This window comes from Carassius carassius, chromosome 22 (genome assembly GCF_963082965.1).
Source record: "Carassius carassius chromosome 22, fCarCar2.1, whole genome shotgun sequence".
NCBI classification, from domain to species: domain Eukaryota; kingdom Metazoa; phylum Chordata; class Actinopteri; order Cypriniformes; family Cyprinidae; genus Carassius; species Carassius carassius.
In genome coordinates, this window is record NC_081776.1 from 16749093 (window position 1) to 16762207 (window position 13115).

General features: G+C 36.6%; 1 protein-coding gene across 1 annotated transcript in view; it reads right to left on the bottom strand.

The window, feature by feature from the left end:
- Positions 1–829: 829 nt before the first annotated feature.
- Positions 830–13115, bottom strand: part of LOC132099054 (transcription initiation factor TFIID subunit 3-like) — a 50693-nt gene continuing 38407 nt past the window's right edge. The window contains exons 4-7 of the mRNA XM_059505473.1: positions 5196–5275; positions 2937–3192; positions 2087–2193; positions 830–1342 (exon numbers count right to left, since the gene is read on the bottom strand). Coding sequence (XP_059361456.1) covers positions 1228–1342; positions 2087–2193; positions 2937–3192; positions 5196–5275 — 558 coding nt within the window. The 3' untranslated portion in view covers positions 830–1227. The remainder of the gene's footprint in view (positions 1343–2086; positions 2194–2936; positions 3193–5195; positions 5276–13115) is intronic.

Below are 13115 nucleotides of genomic sequence, written 5' to 3' on the forward strand. Positions count from 1 at the left end.
TATTTACTTTGGGTCATATATACTGAGCCTATTTTATTACAAAAAAATTACTCAAGTAAATGTAACGAAGTAAATGTAACTCGTTACTACCCACCTCTGCCTCAAATTCACATAAGAGTAGCCTTTCACATTAACAATGAACATGTTCCACTAAAGTTTGATGGCCAGTGTCACAATACTTCTACTCATTACACAATATTCATTTTTATCAGTAGCATTTCAATGTTTTATCATTAAAAACCATCTTTATGTGAAAGTGCAATTTCTTTTGAAATAAATACCACTTCCTGACAATTTATTGCAACTTTAGACACTTTTATCTGTGACTTAAGTGTCCAAACATTCTTTTTGGAGCTACTGTAAGTTTAAACGATTATATTTTTCGGTGACATGAATGAAATGGCACTTGTGGCACTGAGGGTTTTGTATGCACAACATATCATATTTGAATAAACAATGCCATCTCTGGTTATCTGTTTGTTATTTTTAATCAATGTGTTTTGGATAAAACATTTAAGTGCATAATAGACACTTCATTTAGCACATTTAACTCATTGCATCTGTGCAATATAAAAAAAACATTTACAGTTGTCGTTTGACTGAAACGCCATATTCACTCCAAAATCCTAAACAAACCATCAGAACAGAATGTACAGAAATATCATTCAAATAACACAATACATTTATTTATTAATTTTGCCACAGGGCATATGAAAATCTTGATTTAACAATCTCAGATTTTTTTTTTTTTGTTTCTTTCTTTTTTTTAGTGGCATACCGATCTGTACACTCCCACCCAGACAAACAACAAGACAACAAAACAATAAGATGTGAAAAAGCAACTTTTAATTAAATCCATAATAAAATGAAACTGCACCTCCAGTCGAAATCAATCAGAAGGATATTAAAAGGCAGATTATAGTACAGAATGCTTTTTCTCATAGTGATGTAGATTTGATGAATCAGCACATTCATGGAACAACCTTTAATGAGGGCGAACTGAGAGGTTCATTTCAACTGTACGATTCTCTACATAAAAAAGTAACATATACACATTTGAAATTCTCATTTTAAAAAATACATTATGATACTGGACACTGAGTTAAGTTAACCGAGTTAAAAGAAGGGCTAGGTGAAAAAAACAACAACAAATGAGGCAAACCAGAGTTGGAAATGAATTAAGGCAAAACCAGATGAAGACAGAGACGAAAGAAAAAGAAATGTGGGTCAATGAGCTTTGCGTTTCCTTTTTTTTGTCTTCTTGTCCTTCTTCTTGCCAGTGCATTTCACACAGAACCACGACTGGTCCTCTGGAGGGGCGGTTAAAATACCCACACAGGGCCTGAAAGAGACCGAAAGAGATAGAGGAGTGTCAGTTACAAAATAAACTTGAATGATATCGATCTGTATGATGAACAACACAACTTATGTGGCAGCTTTGTATTCTTCATATATTTAGACAAATGCAATATTGAGAAACGAAAAAAAAAAAAAAGTATTTTGTATATGAAAATACTTGATCATTCTAACCATCAAAATATCCCCTTTTATCGTGAAAGAGACACAATTTGTCCTGTGTGCGTTTGTGTTTTTTTATCTTTGAGTGAAACGCATGGAAAAAAGATGATTCCCAAAAAGCTTTACAGTAATACCAGGCAATCTAGGCTTAGTTTTAGGGTTTTTTTGGGCTGTTTAATTGGCACTTCCTCTGTGTTTTGAGGAGTGGGCCTCTTGAAATGACATGGAAGAGAATTAGTGTAAAATATAGCAGCCTTGTAACTTTTATTATAATCAAAAATCACACTGCATTTTGTACTTGTATGTCAAAGGAAGTTGGTGTGTTATTGTGTGACTTACGTTTGTTGCACCACATAAGATGAATAAAGACTTCACTTGAAGTCAAGATGAAATCAAAAATTTTAATAGATAAAACTTTTTTTTTTTTCGCTGTAGAACATTCTGATTCCTCAGAAAATGTCATGTTGACAAATGTCACAAACAAAAAACATGTTGGCATTGACTTTACTGGAGAGAGGGATAAATATAGTGACTGTGTAATTTAAGAGAAGCTGAAAAAGGCTTTTACCAGTGATACCAGTCATCACACTCGTCGCATCCGATCATGGGACTGCCGTCATCAGGTTTATTACATCCTGGGCAAATCCAGATCTGATTACCACTTTCATCCCGAATCTGTGATGAACAAAAACACAAGAATCAATCAAACAAATCTCACAAACTTAACACTTTTGGCACTGGACAAAAAGAGAAGCGAAAGCAAGTTATATACTATTATATACACGTCACATCCTATGTATATAGAGTCGGAGGTCTCACTGAGTTGTTAAACCATTAAAATGGTTTCCTGTTTTCAAAACTGTTTCCTGTTTTCAATGAAACCTCAGCTTTCAAAATGTTATTTTTGACTTGAGAACACTTAAGAAAACACTTAGGAATTTTAGCCAGAAAAAAAACTTGTATCACATAAATGTGTGCACATCACAAAATCTTATTATATAATTAAACGTATGCAATATGTGTTATATATGCATTATATTTTCAATGTTACTAATGCCTCAATTATTAAATGCATGTTTGGATAAATCTAATTCAGTCAAATGATGTCTAAAAAATTAATAATAAAAATCAATTTGTAGTTCAGTGCATAAAATGTAAAAAATGTGACTTAAAATAATGAATCTGATGCATAATATATATATATATATATATATATATATATATATATATATATATATATATTGACCCAATGAATATTTGCTTGACTGTAACTGTAAATTGTAACTATGTTATTTTGCTGAAAAATATTTATTGTCATATTAATAATAAATTAATATAAATACAAAACGAAATGGTGAAATTATAATCTATAATACACAATGCAATAATTAATTTGTGTGTGTAAATGTGAGACTCACCACGTATGCACTGACGGTCTCTGTGATAACGCTGCATCCTCGTGCTTTGGCCTGGCTGGTTGGCTGCAGAACGGGGACGGCTGGAGGTGGAGGGAGCAGGACAGGAGGAGGGCGGAGTGGAGGTGCTACAGGAGCTGGGGCAGGTGGAGGGGGAGCAGAAGGGGAACGCATCTGTGCTCCTGGACTGGACCTGGCCACTGGGGTCCGTGGTGGTGGAGGTGTTGGTTCTGAATCTGGGACCACCTTACTGATCACACTGGTGAAGAAAGAGAGCGAAAAAGAGGAAGGAAAGAATGGTTACACACTGTACATTTCATTTATTTATTTCATTGAATGAATGGTTTATTGTACTACTGTTTGTGTTATAAATAATTACGCTCACTTTATTATAAGGTACAATTCTTACTATTAACTAACTATTAACTACGACTTTGCTGCTTATTAATAGTAAGATACTTGTTAAATTTAAGTACGTGGTAGAATTAAGGGATCTAAAATATGATCATGCAGAATAAGGGATTAATGTGAGCTTTATAAGTACAAATAAAGAGCCAATATGCTAGTAATATGCATGCTAGTTAATAGTGAGAATTTGTTCTTAAACCAAATTAAGTAATTTTTTCCCCCTCACATTTTGTACATTCATTGTACATGCACTGGTAGAAAAATTGGTGATGTAAATATTTTTGTTGCAGTTTTTTTAAAAGAAAAGGGAAAAAAAAGCACTTTATATCATTTTTCTATGGCTGAAAACCAATATTATGGCCAATGTTATAAATTAGATCTTCTATTTCTGTTTTATTGTGTATAAGTCTGTAAACCAATAGACAAAATAAACAATATTAAATAAACAATTATTAAATTAATTAACAGTTTGGATGATTTATTTTGAATAAATAAATAAAATTAGTAAAAAATAACAACCTACATCAAATATTATGTCTATGTAAGTATGAAAAAAGTTGTTCATATCAAATCTCTAAAAGAATGAGTAAACAACATACCATGTTTTTTTTATCTACTTTTTGATACCATACTTTTGCCTGTAAACAGTAAGCACTTCTTATGTTATTTGCTTTCAATATCAGCTAAAATTGGCTGATATTTTCACCAATATATTGAGGATCCATAATTATAATCTGGCGATAGAGAATAACTGTTGGTCTTTTAAATGCTGCCTGACAAACTGATTAAACCCTGCTGTTGCCGAGTAACAGGTTGATTGACAGGCTTGGAGAGAGTATTGCTGTGGTATTGACCCTGAGAAGGGCGTGTCAAACGGTCAGCTCTGATTACACACACAGACATTCATTATTTATGCTTCTTCTGACTGATACACCCACCCACACCACAACCATACAGAGGGCTCCCTCTCAGGGCAAAGATGATGTGGGGTATGTCCTGTCCAGGATGAGACCTCAGGACCTTTCAGAGGTCAGAGTTCACCTGTGCCAATTTTTCCACATGCATCAAAGGAGCTTCTGTTGAGATCTAACAAAAACTTTGACTGGAATGCTTTTTGCTGATACATTGTTTTTACATTCATCACTGATATTAAGTGCATCACTAACATCTTTCAAGCTAAAATACAAGTTAAACAAACAACATCTAAAGCTTTGTGTTTATGTAAAACACAAGGACAGACATAAAAACACATTTTCCTCTTGAAAGGACTACTGATTGTGTTTTTCTACACATAAAACTACAGGTGCAAGGAAAAAGCACAACACAGGCAACATCAGAGGCACGACGCTCACTCCCAGGATGAGAATAAAGGCCTTCCTGTACAGACAGACACACTTATAGACGTAAACACTAATGTTTCCTGTCCTGCATGCAGGTGGAACTGAAAAGGCGAGGAACAAAGTCAAAAGCACAGTCAAAACACTGTATACTTTGTAAGTCTAAATCACAGCGGCCATTAAAGCGACATCAGTCACATGTAGACGTTCAGGAATCAGTAATCGCCTTACCTGTAGTATGTGTGGCGCTGTGTGTGTGAGGGGGTTAAGTGGTGTGAACACTGGTGCTATTGATAGGAGTGTGCAGGACGGGGCCATGATGTGGGGGGTGTGTGTGTGTGTGTGTGTGTGTTTGCCCCCCTCCAAGACCTCATGGGCCTTATGGGACTGGTCACAAGACCCAAAGCCTGAAACTCACACCTGTACACAGACTCAGAGACTCTGACCACACAGAAAGCTGCCTGATAGTCGCAACCCTTCATGTGTGTATGTGTGTGTGTGTGTGTGAGGTACTTACATCTTGTCTTGTCCAGCGCCCACTCTGAGGGTCAGTCGAGGTATGACAGGAGACGGTAGGACAGCGGGAAGAACATCAGCCTAAACAGAGACAGAAGTCATTTGAAATATATATCATTTCAGGTCAGGTCGTCAATGAAATATTAAGCTTAGGGATGGACGTTGAGGCCAAAAATATTGCTACAATTATTTTTTCAGATAATTTGATATTGATATTTATTAGAATATTTATTGCACACCATTAACAGGAAAAGGTAATACAGGTAACCCAGAGTAAGCTACCTTTTAATTTAATCACCATTTTTATTTTTCACAGAATTCTGTATTTTGTTTTAATAAAAATGTTTATCGAATGAAACTCATAATTTCCAAACTTTAAAGTTCACAGTTTAAGCAATCTTCTTTCAGCATTAATTCAGCAATAAATTAAAGAAAGATAATTATATATATATTTTTCATTTCAATTGAATACATATTTATTTTCATAAACAAATGCTCTCAAATGAAATGAATGAAAAACTGAATATTCAAAAATGTCCACCTTATTTTTCAAAGCGTTTTCTGTGAATATACAAAACTTCAGGTTCATTAGCCACCGTAGGGAAATAATGAGAAGAATATCAAAATGCAGTAAACATTCAAATTGTTTGCACTACAAACCAGTGCGTTTATTATTAAGAAACAACTGATTAAAATAATATGGTAAGAAATACCAGTTTCATGCAATATCATGCAATGAAACAAACTGTTCTGTACAGCTAAAAAAAGTTGGAAAAAGATGACACCAGAAGCCAGACATTATACAGTATATTTACAAATGGCTGCGCCTACTCTTATGGGAAAAATAAGGTGGAGAGCAATTAATAAAAAAAATATGAATATAGATATATTTATTTTCATAAACATCGATATTGATTTATTACCCATTGATTTATTCCCTATTTAAGGTTTCTTTAACCGTCAAGTCTGTTCAGTAAGGATTTTGTTTTGTTTTTATTCGAATATTCAAATTAAAGCTGTGAATGGGAATTTGGCATGCTTCTTGGTGAAATCAGGCAACAGCTCATAATACACAGCAGACAAGAACAAGAAAAAATGGCTCAATATGAAAATAAGCTGTAATATAATTAGCTACAATACTGGTTTTAAATTACTAAATTATAATGAAATAAAAATATAAAAATCCATATAAATCAAGTCAATGACCTAATAGATGTTTAACTCTGAGTTTGTTACTCTACTAAAAGTGCCATTTTTCACACAGGTTATGTACACTTGTGCAGCTAAATGCAGTTGTCAGTCCTCTTCTGAGGGCTTTATCCGGTTACAACCAGATTTAGTTATTTACAGGAACGACAACTGCATTTTAAAGTTGAATTAAAACAAATTCAGAAAGTGAGAACCCAATTTTCAATGAATCCAAAGAATGTGTACAGAACCTAAGAACTACTTCACCATTAGTTTTACATCAATAAAACACGGCATTAGACAATAGTTTTCTGAAAAACTGTTGGATTTTAATATGTCAAAAGCTGCAAGAATTAGACTGTCAACTATCACCCGTTTGGGGTAGCAGGATCAGCCCTGTATTTCTCATTCACATGTAATGACTACTTAAAACAGAGTTGTCTTTTACAAAACTTTCAGTATCGACATGATTCTGAACATCAAAAGCCTGCTATTAAAATACAAATTAGCTGCTAATGGGTACAAGACCACATTGCTTCACCTCAGACACTGATGGACAACATGGTGTTCTGCTAATCCAGTTTAGCTAGCACCAGGGTCAGTCCTCCTTAAAAAAAAGCCTTTCATGTACACACACCTCTGATACTGGCAGTAGTGTGTCCTGTCTGACGTCATGGAGGCAGGGATAAACAGAGAGAGGGGTACGAACAGACCCCAGAACAGAGATAAAAACAGCAGAATGGGATGAGGAACAGAACAAAGCACATAAGAGATGGAGGAGATGATAGCGAAGTGACGGATAACGCGGCGCAGGCAGAGTAGACCGGTGTAGAGTGTGTCTTGGGGGTTTTTCCGAGGCTTAACGAAAGTGAGGTGCTCTTTGTGTGTTTGTGTTGGGGAGAACCCATGCCGCTTTGGCGCTTTTGTCCGCCTAGATCCCCCATAATGCCGCTGCACTAATTGTCTAACACAGAAACATGTCTTCTCTCTCTTTAATGTTTTTATTTTTATTGTTGTGCCACGCATTCATTACAAAACCTTTGTGGATTTGGAGACTCCTCCCTGTGTCCCGCTCACTCGCTCTCTCTCTCTCTGCTACCCCATCTTCTCTCTTTCTCTCTGTTTTTCATGTTTTTCACGTAAGTATCAGCAGAATTGAGAGGATGGCTGGCAGGTTGCATCATTTGGAGAGAATAGGAGTGTTAGAAGCCGTGTTAGCCAATGCATTAGCATATATGCATGAACAAACCTGGCGAGTGACACCAAAGAAAACAAAAAATGTCTGGAGGTATGCCTGCACTCACAATTCTCCTTCTCCGATTCACTTTCAGATCTGATTGTCCCAAACAGATGGCTTTTATGAAGCATAATAACCATGGCTATCACACGTCTATTCTAGCGATGTGTGCTTGGGAAAGCAACCCCATTGCTCCTATATAGGGGTTATACTATACAAGGCCTGCAACTCTAACCTGCCATAAAAGATTTATCAGCAGTTTGTACTTCAATTGATTAGAGGAGCTCTTGAGTTAAGACTGCCGTGTTAATCTATAGGAAACTTAGAGAAACAGGCAAAACAAATTTGTTTCAAAGGTACCAGTGCTTCCTGCTTAGCTATTCAACAGTGGCGCTGCTTAATCTACTGCACCACAGCAAAATAAATAATATTTTCACTGAGTTGTGACTTTGCAGTCTAAATCAAATGTGATGAAATGAAGAGTTGGTGGTACATAATAATACAATTCTTAAAAAATTGGATTTGCTTCAGAATGGTGACACAGTAATTAAATTGTTTATTATATAATTAAAGAAAAGGCAGGACAGTTTTATCCATTAGGAATTGACCTCAACCAAAATGAAGGGAGATGGTGGGGCAACAAGATGGTAAAATTATTTGTGACATCGTTCCGAAAAGGTAAAGTCTTTTTGAGGCAGAGCAAGTAGTTTAATTTTGAGTAATAACACTAATGAAAAAAGTAAACGGTGTCGATTCTGATTTCACATTGACTTTAAGTAAGAAATTAATCAGTTAAAACGACTCAAGTTAACGGTTTGAATGAGTCTTACGTATTGCTTACTGAATCTGTCCAAACGGTTAAAGGCATACTCCACCCCAAAATAAAAATTTTGTATTTAATCCATTACCCCCATGTTGGTTTTCATTCAAAATATCTTTAATTTTTTATCTGAAGATGAACAGAGCTTTTACAGGTTTGGAACTAATTGACTACTGGGGTTAAGTGATTAATGACAACATTTTCATTTTGTTGTGGAGTATTCTTTTAATGAATGAACAACCCACGTACTGACTGGTTATATATATATATATATATATACAGTACAGACCAAAAGTTTGGACACACCTTCTCATTCAAAGAGTTTTCTTTATTTTCATGACTATGAAAATTGTAGAGTCACACTGAAGGCATCAAGGGCTATTTGACCAAGAAGGAGAGTGATGGGGTGCTGCGCCAGATGACCTGGCCTCCACAGTCACCAGACCTGAAAAGGGCCAACAAGTGCTAAGCATCTCTCGGGGAACTCCTTCAAGACTGTTGGAAGACCATTTCAGGTGACTACCTCTTGAAGCTCATCAAGAGAATGCCAAGAGTGTGCAAAGCAGTAATCAAAGCAAAGGGTGGCTACTTTGAAGAACCTCGAATATGACATATTTTCAGTTTTTTCACACTTTTTTGTTATGTATATAATTCCATATATAATTCCACATGTGTTAATTCATAGTTTTTTTATGAATTTATTAAAAACATTTAAAAGTATTTTACAAAAAAAAAAAATATTGTACATAGTTCAGAATATAATTAAAGAAGCAGCAGGACTCACAGTATGTGGCAACAAAACGCTGCTAGGTTTAGTATAGATTTTAGGTTTTTAACAGTCATTAAAGCTGTTGTTTTAGAATGCAAATAACTTCAGATTGCAATATCTCTCACTTGGAAGGACAACACCTGTGTTTTCTAACAAAAGTCGGGCAATAGGGAGCAGCCGTCCAACACTCTAGCGAGTACAGACCGTTCAACCTCCCTAAGGAAGGAGCTAAGGCCGTGGGTCTTGACGATAAGGCCCGTGTACGTGTGTGTGTGCGTCTGTAAGAGCGAACGTGTGTGCACACACTCAGGGTGACCCACAATAGCAGGACCAGATAGTACTATCTACTTATGTTAATTAGTCTTTAAGTGGTTGAGGAGGGTGCAGCAATGTCTTTCTCCCTAAAAGTGCCCCGTCCTACTTAACCTACTCCTATCACGATAAGGCCCGCTCATTCAAACACACACTGCACGTGCACCCAACATAAATGGCTGCGGGTTTGTGCAAATTGATTAATCAGCTTCTAAATGGATGTAAAGTGCTGTAGCTAGCATGACCTGGAGACCAGCGTCGCTCTTAAAAAGCTCTATGAGCAAAAGAACTGATAATGGAAAAGTGAAAAAAAGACTCAAAATTTTACAAGAGCGTGATACCATAAAGCACAATACAATTAAATATGATACAAAGGTCCTTTTATGCTGTCATGCAAAGAGTCAATGTTCAATACGGGCAGAGATTAGAAGGTGAGGAGACAGTTCTCAGGTTGCAGGATTGAATTTGAATCAAAATCCCATTGGAGGCTTTTATAGGAAATATTTAAAAATAAAGAGTTCAATCCCCGGGGGTAAATTCAAAGCCCATGTTAATCTTTTACCTTTAAAATTCATACTTTTGACCCTGTCTCTGCATTTTGAAAATATTTCATGTAGTTACAGCATCCATGTCAGCCCTGAATGTCTTCAAGATTCACAGATGAGAGTAACACGCAGAAGCACTGATTATATCTTGGCCATCACAGAATACCCAACATTACTTATAGTTTTGCTGCAACAGCTTGAGACTGTCTACTACACTGGAGAATCCAAATCCATTTACACTGTTGTCAGAAGTAGCGCAAACACGTGGACTAAGTCAGAAATAGATAGGAGCAACTGTTGATGATGACTCACCGCGCCACATCCAGTGTAGACAGATTCACAGATTATAATGCTTTCTATTTGCTTTTGAATGAGTCACGACGCTCGTGTTTAATGTAACGACACAGTGTAAGGCTTATGAGACTAATAATTTTACTTCTTGGCTGGCATCCACAATCCTTTTCCATAGAACCTAGGGGTGGGCGAAAAACAAATATCATTTGGAGACACAAGTTTTTGAATATAAATTTGTATTAAATCATGAAAACAGATTCCTGAAAAAAAAGAAAACAAAAGAAAACAAAGAATTTAAGTAATAATAAAGTAAATTTTATGAAGCCATAAATTAAGTTATCTTTACATTCATTCTCCAGGTATAACAAGCATGTAGAAAGGTTTTCATTCCTCATAAATTGTGAATGAATATAGTGATAAATATAGCTGCAAGCAGCAATTACGGGACCAAGCACTCCACCGGCAAATTAAGGAGCTAAGCATGGCATGAAGGACCACACCAAATGCAACAGTGAGCAATTACAGCAATTTAGGATGATTGTAATTGAAATGGCTGAAAAATCATAAATACAACCATTAGTTATATGATTAAATGGCTTATCAAGTTTGACCAAATAGGTGTCGCTGTTATCAAATCAATTTGGTGTACTCTGTGTGACTTGTCAATGACACACACAACGTTTGGGGTCAATATGCCAAAGCATTGCAGAGATACAGCCTCAAGTGACATTTTGGCATGATGCCTCAAATTCGTCGCTGTGGTATGCAAAAATGGTTTTGACTATCGACACAAAATCCATAACATTTTGTCAGCACAGTCTGAAGATGATCTGATTCGAATTTGGTGAAAATCGGACCAACGGTTGATGAGGAGTTCGAAAAAGTAGGTTTTCAACATAAATCAAAATGGCGGACCGGAAGTTCAGCTTAATCTGGCATAATTGGTATCTATGTTGTCGGCATAAGCCAGGGAATATTTTGATATTTTGAGTTTCATTCCAATGGACTAATGCATTAAAAAGTTATTAGCATTTTTAAAGAGTAATTATTCATGGTTAATAAATGATTTATTATTCTTGACCAATAGGTGGCGCCTGTATCAAATTTATGTGGCATGGTCAGCGTGAGGTGACAATGACACATACAAAGTTTGGTGCAAATATGTTAAAGCTTTGCAGAGATACAGCCTCACATGCATTTTGGCACCCTTCCAGCAAATTTGTTGATGTGCTAAATGAGAACCGTTTCATATATCGACACGAAACCCATAACTTTTCGCCAGCATTGTTTGAAGATGATCCACGTCAAATTTGGTGAGAATCGGACTAACGGTCTAGGAGGAGTTCGAAAAAGTAGATTTTCAACATTAATCAAAATGGGGGACAGGAAGTATGACCAATTTTCGCTTAATTGGTATCAATGTTCTCGGCATCACCCAAAGAATATAGGGAGACCATTTTCATTTCAATAGTCTAAATACAGCATTTTAAAACATAATTCAAAATGGCAGACGCCTAAAATGGCTGACACGGGAAAATTGGATATCATTCGACTCGACATGACTCACTGAATCTAAAGAGACCAGTTGTGTGATTTTTGGCCAAACCATTCAGACGTTATAAGCCACAATATGCATTTTTCATATCTCCTGACCACTAGGTGGCGCTAGTTTGGTCTAGGGATGGGCGTTTTCCACAAATATCACATATATCGAATATTTGAGCTCACAAAAAAACGAATATTCGAATATTCGTTTATTTAAATTAAGTTTAATGAGACAGACGTTATTTTTCAGCAACATTTATGGCGCTTTTCCACTACACAGTACCAGCTCGCCTCGGCTCGGCTCTGTTTGGTTTTCCACTGTGTAAAAGTTGTACCTGTACCGGCTTCCAGGTACTTTTTTTCGTACCACCTCCGGCGAGGTTCCAAGCGAGCTGAGGCGATACTATAATGTGACGTGGAAACACAGCAGACTGCTGATTGGTCAGAGAGAATCGTCACTATTCACTGCGTCATCATTACACTCCTGTTTTTTTCAGCAGTGTTTCGTTTTGCTGCCCTCAGCCTCTCCTGAAACAACGTTTGTCTTCTTGCTGTGAGAAACAGCCACATCCCGAGGATCAAAAACAACATGCACTTGATTTCCTCCATTGTCCTGTGTGTGTGGGTAGCGGGTGTGTGTCGCGTAGAAGATTACGTCACGGCAGTTTCCTGCAGCGTCGCTATGACAACCAGGTACTATTGTGGAGGTACTATCTGCAATGGAAACGGAGCGAAAAGTGAGCCGAGGCGAGGCGAGTCGAGCCGAGCCGAGTCGAGTCGAGTCGAGCTGGTACTGGTAATGGAAAAGCGCCATTATTGTTTCCGTCATTTTTGAACAAGCTTACACACAATAAGCTTGAACATTACACGTCGTGTTTTGTAGCTGAAAACCTTTAACAATGCGTGCAAACAAACAAAAGTACAGATTAAAAGCAAAAAATAAAAATAAAAAAAGTGAACGAAGAAAAAACGTAAAGCAGCCTGCAGCAATTAGGCTATTGTAGACCGTAGCCTACACTTAACTTTTAAACTTTTAAACTGTCAGCAAATCTTTTTTGCTTTTTTTATTTTTTTACATGTTCTTGTTAAGAAACATAGGCATGTAAACATGATCGGGGGAAAGTCAGCTCCTTAGTCTGTTAACAATAAGGCCGGCCGCGGAGAAAACGCGCTCTGATGGCACAGACGTTGGCGGGACTCACAAATAACGG